Source organism: Nanorana parkeri, unplaced genomic scaffold (genome assembly GCF_000935625.1).
Source record: "Nanorana parkeri isolate BGI_ZX_2015 unplaced genomic scaffold, ASM93562v1 scaffold1040, whole genome shotgun sequence".
Classification (NCBI taxonomy): domain Eukaryota; kingdom Metazoa; phylum Chordata; class Amphibia; order Anura; family Dicroglossidae; genus Nanorana; species Nanorana parkeri.
The window spans coordinates 268,161-291,995 of NW_017307308.1; the positions used below are offsets into that span (position 1 = coordinate 268,161).

Sequence of the window (23,835 nt, forward strand, 5' to 3'; positions counted from 1 at the left end):
CAGGGCGGGTTACCTGATGGTGACAACAGTAGACCATGTCTGTGTAATATATGATGAAATGGCCAGAGCATTGTCATCCTATAACAGGAAGTGCCTAAACAAGGACTTTCATAGCAGGATCAGCAGGGATTATTTAACTAATAATTGCCTGTGTAGTATGTGATGAAACAACTGCTTGTAGTCTCCATCAGAAGCCCATGTAACAGGGTGACAACGCAGGAGCACAGTTGGGAGGCAGGAAGAGAGCAATGTCACTCTTTAACAGGAAATGCCTGAGCAAGGAGCTTCATAGCAGGATCAGCAAGGATTATTTTACTAAATTTGTCTGTGTAGTATGTGATGGGTGTATGACAGGGTGACAACCCATAAAGCACAATTGGGAGAAAGGGACAGAGCGTTGTCCCCCTATAACAGGAAGTGAGTGTAATATGGAAGGCAGATATTTTGGGTTTATCATCACTTTAAGCAAATTGCTTTTTTTTCAGTTGTAAAGTTTCTTCTTATCTCTGGAGATCCTGGCAGTAACAGCACTTCCTGTCTTAGGCTGACAACACTATGCCGCTGCTTCGAAATTAGCAGCAGCGTTGTCAGGCTGCCTTATGCGCTCCTTCAGTTGGCCAATTGGCTTCCTATCTGATAGACCTGGCCGCCTGGGTCTATTGGTCATATCACTGAGGTGTGGGTACTTTTGTCAGTTAGTGTTGTCAGGTCCTTTTTTTTAATAAACCGAATTTTTCGGGTGAGCAGAGTGACACGTGTGTAGGTGTGTGCGGGTTTCCGTTTTTCTGGTCACATGAAGTCTCGGCGAGCGCACGTTGGGATAAGTTCACACGTAGCACAGTGAATTCCTTCCTGCACGGGCTACGGCCATGATAGGAATTTTGGGACAGGATGTAGCACTCTCCACCCCGGCTTTGTTGCCAGGCAACGCTGTATCCCAAATAAACAAACTAGCGGATTCATTTGTGAGCGCTGAGCCTGGAAAATATTTGCCGATTTCTCTCTGCAGATTGCTGATGTGAACTCTTGTGGGTTTAGTTTTGGCCGGAGGACATCGCTCTCGTGCATATTTCCAGTCCTCCACTCCGAGGATTGCTGGAGTCCAGTACCACGGCTCAAATACAGATATGTGAATGTTTGTCATTCTCTTCAGGTGAACCTGTGATTTTCACCCCCTGTGAATAGCCAGGGCGGTGACACCGTTACAGAGAGCCTGCGGCTCTGCAGCTTCCTGTGTCCCCTCCCGACCTCCAGCCTGCTAAATGGACAGTGGATGAGTATAAGAACACTGGCGACGTCCATCCTTTACTCCTCTTTACCTTTCTCTTCCCATAGTTTTCCTTTCCCTTCTCTTCTTTTCATCCTTTTCCTTCTGCTGCTTTTCATTTCTTTCCCTTTTCTTCCTTGCACTACTTCTATTCTTTCACTTTTCTTCCTTTCTTTTTTCATTTGCTTTGCTTTCCTCTTTCCTTTCCTTCTCTCCATTTTCATGCTTTTCATTTTATTTCCTCCTTTTTATATTTATTTTTTTCCTTCTCGTCCTTACCCTTCTATTTTTTCCCTTCTCTTTCTTTCCTTTTTCCTTTCCTATTCTTTCCTTTTCCATTTCCTCTTTCCTTTTCTTCCCCTCTCATCTCTCTCTTCCCTTTCTCTTAATTTCCCTTCACATCTCTCTCTTCCCCTTCTCATCTCTCTCTTCCCCTTCCCATCTCTCTCTTCCCCTTCACATCTCTCTCTCCCCCTTCTCTTCATTTATTTTCTCATCTCTCTCTTCCCCTTCTCATCTCTCTCTTCCCCTTCCCATCTCTCTCTTCCCCTTCACATCTCTCTCTCCTCCTTCTCTTCATTTCTTTTCTCATCTCTCTCTTCCCCCTCTCATCTCTCTCTTCCCTTTCTCTTAATTTCTCTTCTCATCTCTCTCTTCCCTTTCTCTTAATTTCTCTTCTCATCTCTCTCTTGCCTTTCTCTTAATTTCTCTTCTCATCTCTCTCTTCTCTTCATTTCCCTTTCCATCTCTCTCTCTTCCCCTTCTCTTCATTTACCTTTCCATCTCTCTCTTCTCCTTCTCTTCATTCCCCCTCTACTTTATCTCTTCCTCTTCTCTTCCCTTCTCATCTCTCTCTTCCCTTTCTCTTCATTTCCCTTCTCATCTCTCTCTTCCCCTTCTCTTAATTTCCCTTCTCATCTCTCTCTTCCCCTTCTCTTAATTTCCCTTCTCATCTCTCTCTTCCCTTTCCCTTCTCATCTCTCTCTTCCCCTTCTCATCTCTCTCTTCCCCTTCTCTTCATTTCCCTTCTCATCTCTCTCTTCCCCTTCTCTTCATTTCCCTTCTCATCTCTCTCTTCCCCTTCTCTTCATTTCCCTTCTCATCTCTCTCTCTCTTCCCCCTTCTTTTAATTTCCCTTCTCATCTCTCTCTTCCCCTTCTCTTCATTCCCCTCTCATCTCTCTCTTCCCCTTCTCTTCATTTCCCTTCTCTTCTCTATTTTCCTTCCTTCCCATTCTCTTCTTTTCTATTTATTTTCCTTTCTTGTATCTCCCTTTCTCTTCTTTTTTTCACATCACTTTTTATCTCTTCTCTTCCTTTCCCTTGTTTTTTCATCTTTACTTTTTGTTCTCTTCCCTTCCTTTGTCATCTCTTCCCTTTATTTTGTATGTCTTCTCTTCCTTTCCCTCTCTCCCTTCACCTTCTTCTTTTTTCCCTTAGCTTTTCTTTCCTTCCTTTCCCTTCTCTTTCATCCTCTTTCCATCATTTTCTTCTCTTCTTTCCCTTTTCCTCCTTTCCAGTTATTTCTTTTCATTTCCCTTCTTTTTTATTCTTCCTTCCCCTCACTTCTCTTTCCTTCCTTTCTCTCTCCCTTTTCTTCCCCTTTCCAGTCATTTCTCTTCCTATAATCCTCTTTTCTTCTCTTTTCTCTCTTCTTTCTGTAAGCTCCTCCAGCTCCCAGGGCCTGAATCATGTGAGGAAGTTGGCAATGTGCAATGTATGATATCTCAGACACTAGGGGGGGCCCATTCACACCATCACATCACCTGGAAGTATCAGGTGTTCTCCCCTGCTGTGGAGGACATGGTAGTGGCCGGTTCAGGATAAGAGGGTCGGGGGTGACCTTTGCACAGTCACTGCCATGTTGCTCTGCATGTGACACTTTGGAGCAATTCATCCTCAATGTTTACATCGAGAAGCACTTTCACTTTCATTTTAGCAAAGCCTTTCAATCTGTAATGTAAACAGAGCATGGACGCAGGAGGAAGAGAGCAGAGTGCTGGGACCTGACCTGACAACTTTACTTCTTCTCCTTGAGGATGATTAGCTCCACAGTGCCTGCAGCTACAGAGGTCAGTGAGGGCTTATTTTAAAGCTTAGCTGTGGTCAGCGTACGGATATGCAAATATGTGAATGTGCGTTCCCTGACCACAGCTCAACCTTAAAGCGTTTTGTATATGGGGTGGATCGGCTCTCAGTTGGAACGGCATAGTGTGCAGGGGCCGTTTTCTTTAATAACATTTCGGAGCAGGGATTCGTCACAGCTGCTTTGTGTCTTCCCTGTGACGCAAGACAGGATTCCAGAATACGTCAGCTTCCATCTGAGACTTGTAACACAGGTTCTCTTTAATCTCCGGGCCTCAGATCTCTGGTTGTTCTGCATCACGCCGACTCGGTGAAAGTGCTGCGCAGGCATTCTATAATCCGCATTCCAATCACTGGCATGTGTCGGGTTATCACGCGCTGCCCACGTCGTATCGTCTTATAACCGCAGCGCCGTCTTCTGATGTCATTACCTGTCTGGCGCGCTCGGCTGTAGACCGTCCAACTTCTCCCACGGCGGCGCAGTTGCCCGGCCAGCGGAACAGTTAAACGCTTTCAGCTCGGCGGTTACCCTCGGTGCTGCGGCGGTGTAAATCCGGGGGATGGAGATGACAGGAGGTTCACTGGCGGTGTCACGTTGCACGCAGCAACTGCCAAGTCTGCGTTCTGTTTGATTAGCACAGCTGCCGGTGTGTGCGGTCGGGGAAGAGCGCGCCTTTAATTCAGCCCCAACGGTGCGCAGCAGAGCGCACGTACGAGTGTCAGCGGAGACTTTGTAACATAGAATAAGGCTTAAAGTGGACCTGTCATCACATATACTGATAGAAAGATAGATAGATAGAAGCTAGATAGATAGATAGATAGATAGATAGATAGATAGATAGATAGATAGAAGATAGATAGATAGATAGATAGATAGATAGATAGAAGATAGATAGATAGATAGATAGATAGAAGATAGATAGATAGATAGATAGATAGATAGATAGATAGATAGATAGATGCCAAATAATGTTTCAGGGTATTTATTACCTCTCACAAGTATGACAATGCCTTCATCTTCTTTACTCCCCAGAAGGACGGCTCCATCTTTATTTAGGTATCGTCCATGGTTCTCCCTCGACTGAGATGCCGGCTCAGAGATGAAAGTGTTACACTTCCGCATTGCTAAGCTAACCTGAATCATTGTATTCAATGCCAGTTAAATAATCCAATGGGAGTGCTTTAGCCATTGCCAACTTGACATTAAGGGCTAGTTTACACCAGCCACAGTGTGTCCCGGCCCGATTCTGGCCAGAACACACTGGATCGCATTGCAGCCGGCTCACTTTGTTGTGGGGCAGCAGGGGGCGTGCCCGTGCGGCCGTAATGCGATCAGCCGCACCGGCACGCGAGGCACATCAATGCCTGCGGTTCAGTTCAGTCAGAAAAAAATAGTGCTTGCAGCATTTGGAAGTCTCTCCATCCATTGTGGGAGGGGCAGAGACACAAAGTACTGGGGGAAATCTCCCCATTGTGGGAGGGGCAGAGACACAAAGTACTGGGGGAAATATCCCCATTGTGGGAGGGGCAGAAACACAAACTACTGGAGGAAATCTCACCATTGTGGGAGAGGCAGAGACACAAACTACTGGAGGAAATCTCACCATTGTGGGAGGGGCAGAGACACAAACTACTGGGGGAAATCTCACCAATGTGGGAGGGGAAGAGTCACAAAGTACTGGGGGAAATCTCACCAATGTGGGAGGGGAAGAGTCACAAAGTACTGGGGCAAATCTCCCCATTGTGGGGGGGCAGAGACACAAACTATTGCAGGAAATCTCACCATTCTATATCTGCCATCTGCTGCAGATTGGCAGTTGATAATAAGGTCACACACAAGACGAATGCAGTCTGAGGGCGACATAGCGCGCCTTCTCCTTTCTGTTAATCACAACTATAAATTGCTGACACATGACTCCGTCTATTTTCTGTTCCCCCCTCTCCCTTTTGTCATTTCCCTCACTCTCTCTTTTTTGGCTGAGAGCTCTTGGGCCCAGCCCAGGTGTGTCTAGCCGGTGCCAGAGTCGCGGGACCTTGGAATGAAAGCCGCGTGAATGTTGTTGTAAGATTGTGCCACACAGTAAGTTGAAGGTTCTCCAAGGCCGCGTTCCTGCGCTCGCTGTCCCCGATCTGAGAAGCGGATTACCGCTTTATTAACCTTTTTTTTTTCTTCTGTTCTAGTGAAGACCTCCCTCCCCAATCAACATGCTAATGTCATTTTTAAATAAAACCTTTCCATTTTCCTCACATACCATATTTTGGACCCAGTGACATCATCACTGGGTCTTTGTGCTTCTCTATGCAGTGCATAGATTATGGCTGGTGGTGCAGGGCAAGGCTGGCTGGGTGCTGTACACAGGGGCATCCCGAGGCCAGGTGTCATCCGGAGCGGGTACCGGGTGACACCCTGCCGTGACATCATCGCGCATGCGCCGGTCATCATCAAGCACGTGCGCAACGACATCACGCATGTGCGGCCATCTTGGTGATACCTGCCAGCAGCCATCTTGGTAATGGACGCTGGCAAAAAGAGGAGGGGACATTCATCCGGTCCATGACCGAGTGCCCGACTTTTCAGAGGGGGTGACACCTAAATGATTGTCAGTCATTTTGGCGTCACCCCCTCTGATAGTGTCAACTGGTGCGGGCCGCACCTACTGCACTCCCCTTGTGATGCCACTGGCTGTTCATAGCTTCCTGATGTCATCACAGCTCCCTTCCGCAGTACTCCTCTTAAGACAGAGTCCTCAGCCCTGATGCAAGCAGTGGGCTGGCTCATGGGAGGAGCTATACAAATATCAAAATGCCTTGATGGGTGGGTGTCATTCTGGAGGAGTGGCTGCATGTGCATAGAGACCACCCTAGGTAACACCCACATGTGATGGTGAGCCTCCATGATTGAAAGAATTGAAATCCAATGAATGAAAGGGGTGTGGCCATGGACATGAGGCGGGCTCCACATGACTTTCTGCCGCTTCTGCATGCATGCTTGCTCCTTGCCCGTGACTCTCTTCGTACTAAACTTCACCATTAATGTTCTTTTCCAAACCGGAAATAGAATACGTGTTTGTTATGATGGGATCAGATTGCGTGTCGCCGTTCTTTGGCTTACAGCGCCACGGCCAATGTTTGCTCCACATTCCGTCTTATGCTAGAGATTGAGTTTGTCTGTGTCTAGACTCTGTGATTGGAGCAATTATATCTATACTGTAACCTGCTCTGCATCACACCAAGCTGGCACTGGGCTCGCCCGCACAGACTTTCCATTAAGAGCGGCCGCCGTGTCTCTGCCAGACCCCACGAGAAGTGTGCTGCAGCATCTCACACAATGCTAATCAGAAAATGATACCTTGTACACAACACTTCCTGCAGCTTGTCTCTGAAAACAGCAAACCGCGACATCAGAACACGCTGTGTTCACCTGCCAGTGTGTCACGGGAACAGGAAATGAGGGTGAATCTCTCATTGTGGTCACCTACAACATTAAAATGCTGATGGAGGTTCCAATGATTCTTTCTTGAATGTTAAAGAAAAAGGTTTTGGTTGGAGTTTGACTTTTAATTGCTGCCATGTAGATGAAGTCATATATACTAGGGATGCACCAATATATATGCGCCGCCGACACACATATCGGCCGAAAATTGCACTTTTGGTATAATGCAGAAAGTGTAATTTTCTGCCCGATACTGCGGTGCATCCGTGCTTTCTCTCCTCCACCGCTCATCCTCAGCGTGTCAGGATGGAGAGCGGGTACAAGCAGTCACTGATCAGTGATCGCTGAGTGTTTGTACATAATGGAGGACAGTATGTTTACTATATCCTCAATGAATGAATGGGAAGTGATCTACATCACTTCCTGTTCATTCATGATTGTGGTTATAGTAAACATACTCTGTCCTCATGTTATGAATGATCAGGAACACTCAGTATAGAGGATTCCTGTTCATTGATAACAGAGGACACAGAAAAAGAGATTGAGGACTCTGTGTCTCTGAGGACTCTGTGTTCTCAATCTCTTTTTCTATTTTGAAAGGGAAATGTCAGGGGCCTGTTTAGATCCCCAATATTTCTCCTAAGCCTCTAAAAGTAAAGTAAAAAATATTTAATAAAAAAGGAATAAATAAATAAATAAATAACAATAAATATTTAAAAAAATACATTTAAAAAAAAAATCAAAATAAAATATACATTTTTTTTTAAAAATAAAAAAACATTTTCGGTTTTCGGCCTGACATTTTTTTTTTTAAATTTCGATTTCGTTTCGGTTTTGAAATTTTCATTTCGGTGCATCTCTAATATATACCATGCACTGTAGAAGTCTCCATACAACTTAAATCTCCTCATTAGGCAGCAGTTGGAACGGGACGGATAAAAACATGTCAACTAAAGTTGGCCATGAGTTGTGGGTACCGGCTGCTGTGCCCACCCAGTGATCATTGTATAATAAGATGTCTTTGTATCAGGAGTCATAGTTTGGAATAGATCAGAGCTTTATAAATTTATAATAATTGGGTGTGACTGTGGGGGGGCATTAGAGTGTGAGCTCTGCAGAGACTGATGTAACCGGCTCAGTGTTCTCTGTTGGAATATGTCAGAGCTATATAAATGTATAATAGCATGTGAGGGTGGGGGGACATTAGAGTGTAAGCTCCTTTGGTACAGAGACTGATGTAACTGGCTCAGTGTCCTCTGCACAAAACTATGAACTATGTCAGGGCTATATAAATGTATAATAATAATTAGGGATGCACCAATACCAATACTAGCTGGGTGCCGATACCCAGTATTTGGGCGAGTACTCATATTTGTCCAAATGCTCCGATACCTTCCCCGATACCGGAACTTCCGGTCAGAGGACGATTTTCTCTGATCGGTAGTGTTGTAGGGGAACATGGGGTCGGCTTTCTGGCCAATCAGCATCAAGCCGGCTCGATGCTAATTGGCAGGGAAGACGACTTTCCAGCCAATCGGCATTTGGCTGGGAAGCCTGCTCTTCAGGAAGCAGGGAGGCAGGCCATTACTTGCCGCCCAGATTCCTGATTGCCCGGGAATCCAGCTCCCTGCCAGCAGAAGCACCGGTATCGGTACAGAGCTCCTCTGTACAGAGACCGGTGTGACTGGCTCAGTGTTCTCTGTACAGCACTGTGGAATATGTCAGAGCTATATAAATGTATAATAATAGTGTGTGACTGTGGGGGGACATTAGAGTGTAAGCTTCTCAGTACAACACCACAGAATATGTCAGAGCTATACACTGTAATGTAGCGGCCTCACAGCATCGTCAGCATCCCTTTGTCAGAACTGATCCAGTTCAGCAAATGTTCTCCGGCCTTCCTGGTCTCCGTTCCTGGAAGTTGGGGGTCAGCCGGGCCGTCTCTGCAGCCTCCTGACCTCAGACAGCGGAGCTGGCTTATTTTTAGACATGGAATGTCGCTGTGGGCCCGGTAATCCTATGTAACATGGGTAAAGCTCTTGTTTCACTTGTCTGCCCCTTAAGTTTTGGGAATCCATCTCCTAAACATTTCCATATGTCGGCTCTCTCAGCCGCAGCGACTCCCACCAAACATTTTCCAAAAAAAACCCCCTACGGCCGTCTAAAAGACCCGATCCACGGCGTGGTGAAAAGAGGAATTGTTCCGCCGCGATGATGTAACCAGCAAACGTACAAAAGTCTTTTCTTATTGAGCTGCGTCCGTCCTGAAGTTTTATTTTGTTACAAGTTAATTAAAATAGAACTCCAGGAAAAAGTTCTCATTGGGGGAGCATTCTTTTTGGTCACTTCCTGTTTGGTTCACTGAGGCAGAAAATCAGGCGAAATCTCTCCAGTGTTGACACAGAGACAAAAACCTAACCTACTGTATTCAAAACTAAAGAAAAACTGTTGATATGGCTTACAGCTCATGAAAACCCCAAGAACCCCAAATCCACAACCTCAAAAAAGTAGATTATTACATGCAATCAATAAAACAAGGATTGTACGTAGAACAATATCGGACCTCTGAAAAGTACAAACATGCATGTGTACTCAGTACTTGGTTTGGGAACCTTCTGCAGCACTTACTGCAATTACTTTTGCACGATATTCTAATTATTCGAGTTTCACCTGTACCATATTTTAGATCCAGTGACATCATCATTGCGTGTCTGTTCTTCTCTAAACAATGCAGGCAGATCATGGCTTGTGGGTGGGGCCAGCAGGGTGCTGTGATGTCATCAGGAAGCTCTGTAAAGCACCCTGCTGGCCCCTCCCACCACCCATGACCTGCCTGCATTGTATGGAGAACAGAGATGCAATGATGATGTCACTGGATCTAAATATCTGCCTCAGTGCTCCTCTCAAGAACCCTCAATCCTGATGCAAGCAGTGGGCTGGCTTTTGGGAGGAGTTATGCAAATAGTAAAATTTTCAAAAAGCCGTCATGTCAGTTTGGAGGAGTAGGTTTTCCTAGGCAGACTGCATTTGCATGCAGGTTGACCTAGGTAATGCCCACATGTCTTGTTGAGCCATGATTGGAGAACTGGAATCCAAAGAATGAAAGGGGAGGGGCCAGGGACAGTCAGGCCGGGGAGGGGGATTCATAAGAAACCAACGTAGGTGCAATAAATTGTGTTTAATGAGTTCCGGGAAGGTGGACACTTTGTGAACTAATACTTCTGAGAACGTTTTTGGTGAGAAAAAGAGAATCCAACACCAACCAGTTCTATATTACATATAATGATTGCAGATTATTACCTGCTTCTGTGCTGGAGGTACTGAGACAGTCCATTGCAGTATTGGGCGGGTCAGTCTGCTATAGTCACATGATCACCCCTGGCTTTCTAATAAAGGAAATTGGTGTTTTCATTGCCTGGCAGGTTCAGAGGATAGCAGTGACTACAGATTGAAATGCAAAGTGAATTTTTTAAGAACATTAAAGTACAGAGTGGCTTGTGTAACAATGATCTATGTTATGTCATTTCTTTTATTGAAAGTGGAGTTTCCCTCTAAGTCAGGGGTGGGCAACTCCGGCCCTCCAGCTGTGCTTTAACTACAAATCCCACTATGCATCTGGGAGTCATTGCTGTACCTGTCAGTCTTGCAGTGCATTATGGGACTTGTAGTTCCACAACAGCTGGAGGGCCGGAGTTGCCCACCCCTGCTCTAAGTGACAGGGGCACGTAGCATGTATTTTTCAGCCCCCAGCTGCGGAGAGTGGCATTTTCTCATAGGCCTTTCCTTTGTTTTGCAGGATGAGTTGGATCTTACAGACAAGAACAGGGAAGCCATGTTTGCGCTCCCAGCGGAGAAGAAATGGCAGATCTACTGCAGCAAGAAGAAGGTAAGATGTCTCATCTGTTCCTGGTGTACTGGCACTACGAAACATCAGAAAGGTCAGCTGTTCATGTGACAGGTCCTCTTTGTTGTAAAGTGTTCAACTCCTAACTCTACTTCTGATCCTTTACCCTCAACATAAACCCTAGCCCTCAGCCCTATGCCTTAACCCTGGGGCTCAACCTAAACCCCATCTCTAGCCCTCAACCCAAACCCCAACCCAAACCCTAGCCTTCAGCCTGAGCTTTAACCCCAACCCCAACCTTCAGCTTAAAACCTAACCCTGGGGCTCAACCGGAACCCCATCTCTTGCCTTCAACAAAACCCCAACCCAAGCCCAATTCTAACCGTCAGCCTGAGCTTTAACCCCAACCATAACCTTCAGCTTAAACCCTAACTCTAATGCTCAACCTAAACCCCATCTCTAGCCTTCAACAAAACCCCAACCCAAGCCCAATTCTAACCGTCAGCCTGAGCTTTAACCCCAACCATAACCTTCAGCTTAAACCCTAACTCTAGTGCTCAACCTAAACCCCATCTCTGGCCTTCAACCCAAACCCAAATTCTAGCCTTCAGCCTTGGCTTTAACCCCAACCCTAACCTTCAGCTTAAACCCTAACCCTAGGGCTCAACCTAAACCCCATCTCTAGCCTTCAACTGAAACCCAAATTCTAGCCTTCAGTCTGGGCTTTAAACCCAGCCCTAACCTTCAGCTTAAACCCTAACCTTAGTGCTCAACCTAATCCCTAACTTTAGCCTTAAACCTAAACGTTATCACTAGCCTTCAAGCTAATGCCTAGATCTCAACTTAGCCTGTAAACCCTAACCTTAGCTCTCATAACCCCAGCAGTCAATGCATACTATAAAAGCTCTGAAACGAACCCTCAGCCTTTAACCTAGTACTTAAACCTTAAACCTAGCTCTCAACCCAGCCCCTAAACCCTAACCATAGCCCTCAACATAACTCTAACACCCTTGATCTAGCCCATAATTCCTAACACTAGCTCTCAATACAACCTCTTTATTTTATCCCTACCCATCAACCCAACTGTCAGTACTGCAATGTGTGTAAAGCTTAATGTCTAGACTGCAGCTTTAAATGGATTGGTGAAACATTGCTGGACCATGACTCCAGTCTGGTGTGGACACTGCAGTTGATAGGTAGGGAGAGTCTCCTGGGTACATGGGCAATTCATGCAAAGAATTACATCCTGTAATAGCGAAATGTCATTCATTGCAAAATGTCACTGATTGTCCGGGAAGAATACTTCCTCTGTTTCCCGGTAGTAGCTTTCCAAGGGCCGCCATGACAATACCCGCAGGCTGGCGGCCAAGCAGGCAGAGCGGGTGAGACCATGGCGGCAGCGCTGACAGATTATGCACTGTGAGCACCGCTCTAATGTCTCTACATCATTCATATTGCTTCCTGCTATCAGCACCTGGACGCCGTCCATGGAGGCCCACATCATATTATTCCAGGTGCCCAAGGACATAAAACGGGCGTCCGTCCATCAGAGGGTGAGCAGAGCCAACACATGCAGCCCATACATGACTATTCCTAGTTGGCATCACTGCAAATTCCAAACGGATGGCAGGCAACTTGAGATGATAATAGATGATTGTACAAGGGCACGAGTTCCATAGAAAAGATCTACCTGGGTACCGAGTAGCTGAGACTTTCCGCTGAGACTTGCTTTAGATGTCGGTGCAGAGCCTAGCGGTATTAGTGTCTCCAGGTCCTGTGCCTGATGCTTTATATAAATTCAGTGTCATTTTTCTTTCTAAAGCAGCCCAAGGTGGAGTAGAATATCCTACGTCCTGCACTATCTTTCAGGGACGCATAGTGGTATAGCAGTGGTCTCAATGCAGAGGTCTAACACGCCCCCTGCTGAGTCACAACTAGAGTGCAGCAATCAGCAAAGCTCCTCTCTAGCATGTTGGACCAATGCAGAGAGGCCGCTACTTCCATGCAGTGAGTAGTGCTCCCTTGCTGCAGCCCATTGTAGGAAATGGAATTTTCTACTCTCCCTGGGGCTCCTTCGCAAAGAAAAATAATAAATATTGGTAAAGAAATGTATATAAAGTGTTTTCAATTGGACGTTAAAGGAGAATTAGGAGGCGAGTGATTTCTAGATATCTGCTCTAGATAGGCAGAGCCAGCTGTCACTCACGCAGCTGGGTGAATCCAGACAGAATTGTCAGGATCTGTTCCAGCTGCGGCGTCTCAGTATACGGCGAGCTGTAGCTCGCCATATACTGAGCTTTGGGTGACGGGAGGACGCTAGTTTGTGTCCTCCCATTACCCTTAGGAGAACGATGAGGAAAAGCCCTGACACCATAGTTCGCCTTTAAGTTAAATGTTAGGTTATGGTTATAGTGGGTTATGGTTGGGTGTGAGAGCTAACAGCATGGTGAACCAATATATCAATATGCTGTATCCAGCTTTAGACATGTTCCGCTATTACCATAGCAGGAAAGCTGGGGTCTCAGGTGGTCTCTGCAGGGTCTCAGGTGGTCTCTGCAGGGTCTCAGGTGGGCTTTTCAAGATCTGTGGTGGCTCTGCTGAGTCTATGGTTGGCTCTGCGGGGTCTCAGGTTGGCTGTGCAGGATCTGTGGTGGGCTCTATGGAGTTTATGGTGGTCTGTGCAGGGTCTCAGGTGGGCTGGGAAGGATCCCTGGTGGGCTGTGCGGTATAACAGGCTGCAAAGCCCACCTGAGACCCTGCAGAGCCCACCATAGACCCTGCACTGCACACTTGAGACACTACAGATCGCCCCCATCCTGTACAGCCACAGATTCCTCCCCCCTCCCTTTCTTCACGGTCCCGACCGGCGATTAGGTGAACTGCCTTGCCTCCGCCTCCTAAGTCGCCCAATCAAAGCTGCAGGGACCCGCCTCCTTCTCCTCACCGCCCCCTCGCCGCCTCCTTCTCGCCTCCTGGTCTCCGACTCCCTCGACTCGCCTAACTGTTATGGGGCGGCATTTTTGCCACCCCCTGGGAAGTGCAGCCAAAGGCAAATGCCTTGTTTTCATTGCGGCAGAAATGCCCCTGCTTGTAGCCAGTTGGTGTCTGATGGGACCGTGCAATACAGTCAGTGCAAATGGGGGAGGGGGACCCCTGCCCCTAGTCCAATCCTTATAATTGTCAATCAGAGGAATGGGGGGGCCCACTCTGCGTTACTTTGTCTCGGACTGCAGCCATTTTCTTGGTGAGCAGCAAAATATTTGACTTAGCTGCAATTTAGAATGCCACAGCCTAACATGACCCTATAATGAATTCTGGTACCTAGGCGGCACTGCGGCACCTTGGAGAATGGCGCTCTAAGGCTGCATAGTTTAAATCCAAATCAAAAGGGTTAGTTAGGGCTGAAATGAAAGGAAATGGTTCTGGTGACCCTGACTGTTGGCATCGCTTCTTACTGTTAATTAGCTTGGCAAGCCAGCCAAGCAGCGCACATAGCTCTGCAGTCTGCAGCACGTTCCGCTGTGTGCTGTCCTCAGGCCAAGCGGTGACTACGGGTGCTCCTGCTTTATTGCAGATGGCGAGCGTCTTCCATCTATCGGAATTCCAGGGATGAGTTCATTGGCTTGCGTTCGACCTCTGTCACCGCTTCTGATGGAAAGCACGCCCGGGAGAGCTTCCGCTGCTGGCAGAGTCAGCGAATCAGAGACTGTGCAGAGCTTCACGTTATCTCCGCTCTGGGAGATATAACCACTGGATACTAAAGGAGAACTCCGAATAAATGCATGAGCCTACTCTTTTACCTGCCAACTGATTTGTAAAGTAACACCCCCACCTCATAGGTGCTATGGGACTGCATACTAAGAGTAGCAACATTTACCACATGGCTCCACATTACATGGTCACCTATTATTCAGTGCAATTAAACTGTGGTAGGCAGCCCATTCAAATAAATGGGCCACTTACCACAATGCACAACAACTCATCAATAGCACCTCTGCGTGTTGCATCTCAGTGGTGTGAATGAGGGCAACACAACACAGGTGGTATGAATGATCCCTGAAACACATTCCAATGTAAGAGGGCACTACACTGACTGCCAATATAAGGGGGCACTACACTGACCACCAATATAAGGGGGCACTATTCTGACCACCAATGTAAGGGGGCACTACACTGACCACCAATATAAGGGGGCACTATACTGACCACCAATATAAGGGGGCACTATACTGACCACCAATATAAGGGGGCACTATACTGACCACCAATATAAGGGGGCACTATACTGACCACCAATATAAGGGGGCACTATGCTGACTACCAATGTAAGGGGGAACTACACTTACCACCAATGTAAGTGGGCACTACACTGACCACCAATATAAGGGGGCACTATACTGACCACCAATGTAAGGGGGCACTACACTGATCACCAATGTAAGGGGGCTCTATACTGACCACCAATGTAAGGGGACACTACACTGATCACCAATGTAAGGGGGCTCTATACTGACCACCAATATAAGGGGGCACTATACTGACCACCAATGTAAGGGGGGCTCTATACTGACCACCAATGTAAGGGGGCACTACACTGATCACCAATGTAAGGGGGCACTACACTGACCACCATTGTAAGTGGGCACTACACTGATCACGAATGTAAGGGGGCACTACACTGACCACTAATATAAGGGGGCACTACACTGACCACTAATATAAGGGGGCATTATACTGACCACCAATGTAAGGGGGCACTACACTGATTACAAATGTAAGGGGGCACTACACTGACCACCAATATAAGGGTGCACTACACTGACCACCAATGTAAGGGGCACTACACTGACCACCAATGTAAGGGGCACTACACTGACCACCAATGTAAGGGGCACTACATTGACCACCAATATAAGCGGGCACTACACTGACCACCAATGTCAGGGGGCTCTATACTGACCACCAATGTAAGGGGCACTACACTGACCACCAATGTCAGGGGGCTCTATACTGACCACCAATGTAAGGGGCACTACACTGACCACCAATGTCAGGGGGCACTAACAATGTAAAGGAACATTTCAATGACACTTTCTCACTGACCATTAGCTTATAGGGGCTTCACTGACCACTAATGTGAGTAAACACGACCATTCTCACTGTCTGCATTTCTACTCTCGCCGTTATTAATTATTTGTGAAATTTTTTTTATTACTAAAAATAATTTTGCTGTATAGAGCAGCCCTGAACGTCAAATACCCCGTGTGCACCTCACTCCTTATTCTTTGATTTACTTTTATATCATCTTACTGTTCACGCTAATGTCTCCTGAGCTGTAGATATAGTAATTATTGGCCGGGGTTCCCGGAGACCTGAACATTATATATTTCAAGGGTTCCTCCGTGTTCAAAGGTCTAGAAAGGCTTCTATGGACTATTTCTTTGAGCTGTCATCAGTTTGCAGTGTGTAGCGCCCTCTTCCTGCCAGTCGGGATTCTGCGGCATCCTCCTAGTATCCGGACAGACAAGTCTTCTCCTCCCAGTGCTGGTAGAATGGTCATACCTGGGTAGATGATGAAGGTTGGATCTCGGGATGAGCTCACTCTCCGTCTCACGCTCAGCACGGAGCTGTCATGACATCATCTGACATTAATGGAAGGCAGGCCACATGGCAGTACAAACAAGCGTGGATGGGGGAAACATGCGCGGGGCCACGGTGTCAGACGACAAACGCACTCAAAATACTTTCGGATAATTTTTCAGGGTGCGGGGTCGTGAAAACTGCGCCGTTAAATCTTCCCACTTGTCATATTGTACTTTTGGCTTTTTCCAAGAATGAAAAATTGAGATTTTGATGAAAGGCAGAAAAATGTCAGAGAGCAGCATGTTCTAATATTCGCAGAAGCTGCCCGGGGTCAGATGGGAAGAACAAATTATTCCCGAGAGGAGACGAGAATTCCTGACTGGGATCCATTCCGGGGGTTTGATTTGTGACATCTCTGCTCATTGTTATTGTCACAACAGACACGAGATAGACAAGCTGGGCTGAACACGTTATTTTGTTTCAGTGTTCTTCCTATCTTTCCAGGATTCCTGGCAGTTAATGGGATATGTGTGGGGAGGGGGTCTGTACTGTAAGCTGCAAGAATGGATGAGTAGATCAAGCTTAAACTGACCATGCACATTAAAACCTGATTGCACAATCTCATTGAAGATCACCATATGTGTTACAATCTGATGGTACAATCTCCTTTAGATCTACTAATAACTATTGGGACCTGTCTGATTGGATAGTTTAGCTTGGTCCTCATAACACATAGTTTTGATCAATCTAAAATTGATTGTACAAAGATTGTAGCTTGAGCCCCCATTCACACTTGCGGCGGGCGACCTAGCGCGCTCTGCATTTGTGTACATTAGTAATGCATAGGGCAGCTCATTCATTTCAATGGGCTCCCATATGTGCAAAAAGCACAGCATATAGGATGCACCTTTTTGAGCTTTGTGCGTTTTTTAACCATGTGTTTTTCGCACACAAAGACATCTGGATCATTAACGATGAATGCCACTGCAAGTGTGGCGCGCGTTTCTTGCGTGCGTTGTGACCATCATTATTATCATCATTATTATTATTATTATACAGGATTTATATAGCGCCAACAGTTTGTGCAGCGCTATACATTATAAGGAAGACATTACAATCACAATACAATTCAAGACATGATGGTAAGGAGGGCCCTGCCCCTGAGGGCTTACAATCTAAAGGTGGCCATACACTTTACAACCCTCGCAAGACTTTTGTCTTGCAAGGGTTGTAAAGTAGTTAAAAAACGTACGATCTGCCCATCTTAGACAGGCAGATCGTACTTGCGATCATCGCAAGCCCGCCCCCCTGAGGGGCAGGCTTACGATGACTGTAATGAGGGGCGGGCTTACGATGACTGCAAACGGGCTGTGTGCGCGTGCGCACACCGGCCCGTTCGGCAGTTGTCGAACCAGCAGGCCACTAACTCGCCGAGAATCGTACGATTCCCGGCGGGTTTTCTGGCATGCTGTTTCGACGGAAGACGTGCAACCGTACAGTAGAAACGGTCGCACGCCTTCCATACACTGCACGTTTCTCGTACAATCGCGAGATTTCCCGCGATTCTCGTATGAGAATCGTGCAGTGTATGGGCATTTTAAGAGGCAGGGGGAAGTGATACATGAGGAGGTAGCTGTGTGGGGATGAATTATTTGAGAACGTTATGGTTGAATGGTAAGGTTGAGGTGGGATAGGCTTCCCTGAAGAGATGAGTCTTAAGGGATCGCCTAGAGGCAGTCAGAGTGGGAGATAGACGGACAGGTTGGGGTAAAGAGTTCCAGAAGATGGAAGAGACTCTAGAGAAGTCCTGGAGGCAAGCATGGGAGGAGTTGACGACGGCGCTGGAAAGCAGGAGGTCTTTGGAAGAGCGGAAAGGACAATTAGGGTGATACTTTGAGACAAGGTTTGAGATATAGCCGGGGGCAGAGTTGTGGATGGCTTTGTAAGTCTTTTTTAATATTTAGAATTGTATCCTTTGGGCTATTGGAAGTCAGTGGAGGGGAGAGGGGGGCAGGGGATGGGAACCAGTGCAGGGATTGGCAGAGGGGGCGGAGGATGGAAGCCAGTGCAGGAATTGGCAGAGGGGGGTTGCAGACACTGAGCGGCTGGTTAGGTGGATGAGTCTAGCAGCTGCATTCATGATAGACTGAAGGGGAGAGGAGCCAGAGCAGTGGTGGGCCAATGATGAGGGAGTTGCAATAGTCAAGATGAAAGATAACAAGCGAGGAAGGAGCGTATTTTGGAGATGTTACGAAGGTGAAGGCGGCAGTATTTGGATAGTGACACATTTAGTGCAAACACTATTGCATGCACTATTTTTTTTCCACCGCATAGCAATCCATAATATTGGGGGACCCTGCACTGTGCTGCAACACATGGCTGACCAGAGGTTCACATAAATGGCAACGCAATGCACGTGCTAGGCGCCCTATCATTCCTCAAATGCGCAGTACGATATGGTTTGAATGGGCCCTAAAATAAATGCAAACAACAGGAAGTGTGATACCCCATGGTAATACTTGTGACCGGTGGGCGGGGTTGGGAACACAGTCAATGTTTACTTCTATATAAGCAATAACAAACTAGAAACAAAATAAATGTATAAACTAAAGTTTACAATTCAATTCACCCAAAAGCCTTACTGGTTCTCCTCAATGCACTTGACCAGATTGGTCCTGAAATGGAGCCTGGAAATGAGTGGCAGCTGGCAGCTCTGGAAAGGTTCCTCCGTCTTGTACAATATCCTGCCTCTTAATTAGGCCGGAGTTCCTTGTTAATGAGTTTCCTTTTTGATAAAGCAGAGGCGTAGTTGTGATGCTGAGGACGGATCCTGTGCATAGTGTTTGTGTAACTTTCGCCAGTTCCCGTATTGTTGAACGTGATTGTCCCTTAGTGACCCTGGGGGGATACCGGTTGCTGGGGGGGTTTTCTGTTCCACGCCCCCTCTGACGGGAAGAATAAAGAGTGGGGTGCACCCAAGGTTCAGAGTCGCATGGGGCAGACATTGAGCAAAGCAATGGGAATGCACTCAGGGTGGGGGTCAATCCGGGGACCGCAGACTGGAATCTGGGACTCGCTGAGTCCTGCTCATGCCAACACAACCATCATTAACTGCATACTATGGGTTTATTAAAATGCCGTCTCCAGGGAGTATCCAGACAGCCAGATCACAGAGGAGCAATAATGCTGCAAAATTCCTCATTGATTAACCCTATCCAGCCAAGTCAGTGCACCTCACAGACATGTTATCGAGGACGGGCATTTAAACACATTTTAAAGCTGAACTCCGGCCTCCCCTTCAGTCTTGCCCAGTTGTACCGGCTCCTCTCCTGGACTGAAATTGTTTACTCTGATTTCACTGCACACTGTGAGCTTCTCGCAATGTGCATTAGAAGCTGCAGCAAGTCAGATAGAACCAGCCTCATTTCATTGCTGGAGGACATTCAGCATCATCTAGTCATTTCCTCCCCAGCCTGACTGTCCCTGGCCCACCCCCTCCATTTATTGGATTGCAGTTCTTTCAATCATGGAGGCTCAGCATCACATGTGGACATTACCTAGGGTGGCCTTTGTGCAAATTCAGCCTGCCTATGAACGGCCACTCCTCCAGGTACAGTAGCTTAGCATTTGGAGTAGATTTGCACTGACTCGAGTTTTTAACAAAAAACAAAAATAACAACCAATATGTGACAATGATGCTAGTCTATTAATTTAATTAAATCAGATGAATCTTAGAAGGCATACCAAGATGAGCCACCAGTTGCACCACACCACCTAGAGGGCAATTTCTTGGGCATAGTATTTTAACACCAAGCCAAGGAGCACCACCAACACAGTAATGATGGTACCAATGAATGGAGACATCAAGATGGGATCTCTGAAATCCAAGATTGTACCAATGAATGGGGACATCAAGATGGAACCTCTAAAATTCAAGATGGTACCACTGAATGGGGACATCAAGGTGGAACCCCTGAAAGCTAAGATGGTACCACTGGATGGGGACATCAAGGTGGGACCTTTAAAATCCAACATGGTACCACTGAATGAAGACATCAAGGTGGAACCTCTAAAATCCAAGATGGTACCACTGAATGGAGACATTAAGATGGGATCTCTAAAATCCTAGATGCTACCACTAAATGATTACCTCCAAATGGGACATCTGAAATCCAGGACGGTACCACTGAATGGGGACATCAAGATGGAACCTCTAATATCCAAGATGGTACCACTGAGTCGGGAGATCAAGATGGGACCTCTAAAATCCAAGATGGTACCACTGAATGGGGACATCAAGACGGGACCTCTAAAATCCAAGATGGTACCACTGAATGGGGACATCAAGATGGAACCTCTAAAATCCAAGATGGTACCACTGAGTCGGTAGATCAAGATGGGACCTCTAAAATCCAAGATGGTACCACTGAATGGGAACATCAAAATGGGACCTCTAAAATCCAAGATGGTACGACTGAATGGGGACATCAAGATGGAACCTCTAAAATCCAAGATGGTACCACTGAGTCGGTAGATCAAGATGGGACCTCTAAAATCCAAGATAGTACCACTGAATGGGGACATCAAGATGGGACCTCTAAAATCCAAGATGGTTCCACTGAATGGGGACATCAAGACGGGACCTCTGAAGTCCAATATTCCCTTTCTCCTAAGCAGCCATGACAACGGCCTGTGTGTTCAGTGTCTTATCAGCTATGATAGCCAAGCAAGTAACTTTTTCAGAAGGGAGCCCCCTTATAGCATTTTAAAAATCTTACTCATTCTATAATTTTCTCAGACGAATGTAATTCCTTTTCTCTTTTCAAGATGCTCCATTGTCTGCAACCTTCTGGCTGTGCCAAATTCAAGTGTAGCCGGTTGCGATGTGTAGGGATGAGCAGAATGACTTGCCTAAACCAAGATTCGGATTAGACCAATTGGTGTTGAGTGAATGTTTGCATGCTGGAAAATGAAAGTGAATTGGAAATAGTGTAACAGATCACGCAAGGCCTCCAGTTGGAAATCTAGCCCCAGCTTCTACTGCAGTGGTCAGCTTACACGGTTTAGGAAGCCTCAACTATGGCCCCTGACACCTCCAAAGGGCCACACAAAATATTCAGCATGCAGCAGAAGACTGTCTGGGACTTCAGACATATTAGAGGAGACGATCAGAGACTGTACACGGCAAAAAGTGTGCTTAGAGACTTAAAGTGACATTAAACCCTCAGATTTTTGAACATAAACCAATACTGTAATGTGCGCCTTACTGTAATCCATGGTTGTTTCCCTTCTCTTTGCTGCTCTTCCTTTTAAATCCTCATGTCTTTTCATGCTGGGCAGAACTTCCCTTTGCAGCTCAGGGCCTCTTCCTGTACTGCTGGCTCAGGTTACAAGCCTATACAAATCTATACACAGACACCGTGTATCCATTCCTGAGACAAGGCAGTCTGCTGCAAAACAGAAGTCCTGCCCAGCATGAGAACAGATACAGATTTAAAAGGAAGAGCAGCAAAGAGAAGGGAAACAACCATGGATTACAGTAAGGCGCACATTACAGTATTGTTTTATGTTAAAAAATCTGAGGGGTTTAATGTCACTTTAAGACACAGTACAGGAGATAGAGACTGGGGACCTGCTACATGAGACTGCTAGAGATCATTGTCAATATTTTTATTGTATGTACAGCACCATCAAGTTACACAGAGCAATACATATTGTACATTCGCATCAGTCTCTGCCCTCAAGGAGCATCCAATCTAAAGAAGCCTCTTTACAAATGAGTGCTTCCAATACTGACAGATGTGGTCTGCAAAGGGCCACATAGAAAGTACCAAGGGGCCTCATGTGGTCCTTGGCTCGCAGGTTGAGCATCACAGATCTACTTAACAGAAGCAGGTTTATGGGAAGTCATTGCCTTTATAAGGAAGTACTATATTTCCTTATATGGTCAACACATAAAGTTAGCATAGTACATCGTTATTACACATCTCAAGGGTGCAGAGGGCCACACAGCAAGTACCAAGGGCCCTCATGTGGTTCTTGGCTCGCAGGTTGGGCACCATGGATCTATGTAACAGAAGCGGGTTTATGGGAAGTCATTGCCCTTGTAAGGAAGTGTTATATTTCCTTATATGGTCAACACATAAAGTTAGCATAGTACATCATTGTTAAACATCTCAAGGGTGCAAAGGGCCACGCAGTAAGTACCAAGGGCCCTCATGTGGTCCTTGGCTCGCAGGTTGAGCACCATGGATCTAAGTAACAGAAGCGGGTTTATGGGAAGTCATTGCCCTTATAAGGAAGTGTTATATTTTCCTTATATGGTCAACGCATAAAGTTAACATAGTACATCGTTATTACACATCTCAAGGGTGCAAAGGGCCACACAGCAAGTACCAAGGGGCCTCATGTGGTCCTTGGCTCGCAGGTTGGGCACCAAGGATCTACTTAAAGGAGAACTATGAGATGAGTGATTTCCACTCACCTCATAGTTCTAGCCGACCTGTGACAATGAGACTGTCACAGGTCGGCTCAGTAGATAGGGAGGTGAGCGAACACATACCAGGTTCGCTCACCTCTCGATCCTGTCACGGCTCTCTGCCGTGACAGGGGGAGGGGCTGGATTCCCCTCTCCCCGCTCCAATCTGCCAGCGCTGACTGGCGGGACGGACGGGGAAGGGGGCGGGTACAGCTGGCTCTGCTCTAGATAGGCAGAGCCAGCTGTCACTGACGCAGCTGGGCGGATCCCGTCATCTACGTCGGGATCCGCTCCGGCTGTGGCGTCTTAGTATACCGTGAGATTTAGCTCGCGGTATACTGAGCTTAGGGTAACGGGAGGACGCTAGTTTGTGTCCTCCCGTTACCCTAAGGAGAACTATGGGGAAAAACACTGACCCCATAGTTCTCCTTTAACAGAAGCAGGTTTTGGGAAGTCATTGCCCTTATAAGGAAGTGTTATATGAGTGTCAACTCCTAAAGTTAGCATAGTACATGATTATTATACATCTCAAGGGTGGCAGATGGTCCCCAGTTTTCCACCATGCCAACCTTCCCATCAATAAAACAGGAGACCAGAGGACCTTTTTACTAGTTTAGTACATACCAGGTAGATTACAGACATCATCAGTGAGGTGAATCTCAGCCTCAGCTGATATGGTCAGTGTTGACCGCGTGTGATCTCTTCTCAAGAGCCCCTCTTTGCTCAGATTAAAATTATCTCTGCAGTCACCCCGACTTGGCTGTAAAAGCTTGACACACAGGGTGCAGCTCAAAGCATATGCAGGAGAGGAAAATTTTTTACTTTTTTGCTCGTAAGCCCCTGGCAGGTGACAACTGGAAATTCAAAGGAACCAAGAATTAAGGTCATTTGAAAAAAGGAAGGATACAATATATTAAATATATTAAATACTTCTAAATAAAATATATAAGCGCGTTAACGATGGTTCAGTTTTCTTGATCTGACGTGTTGATGTGCGCTGCTCCCGTTCGCCAGTCTCTTAACCACTCTAAAATCCAGCCGTATTTTCACCATTGCTCGCCGTCTTACGGAATAAGTTTGTAGGTGGAAGGTGGAGACGGGGCTTTTCTTCCTTCCAGAATTTTATGATGATATTTAAAGTGATAT

General features: G+C 46.6%; 1 protein-coding gene across 1 annotated transcript in view; it reads left to right on the forward strand.

The window, feature by feature from the left end:
• Nucleotides 1–23,835, forward strand: part of DAAM2 (dishevelled associated activator of morphogenesis 2) — a 202,585-nt gene that overhangs the window by 67,993 nt on the left and 110,757 nt on the right. Inside the window, exon 3 of the mRNA XM_018567383.1 lies at nt 10,581–10,670. Coding sequence (XP_018422885.1) covers nt 10,581–10,670 — 90 coding nt within the window. The remainder of the gene's footprint in view (nt 1–10,580; nt 10,671–23,835) is intronic.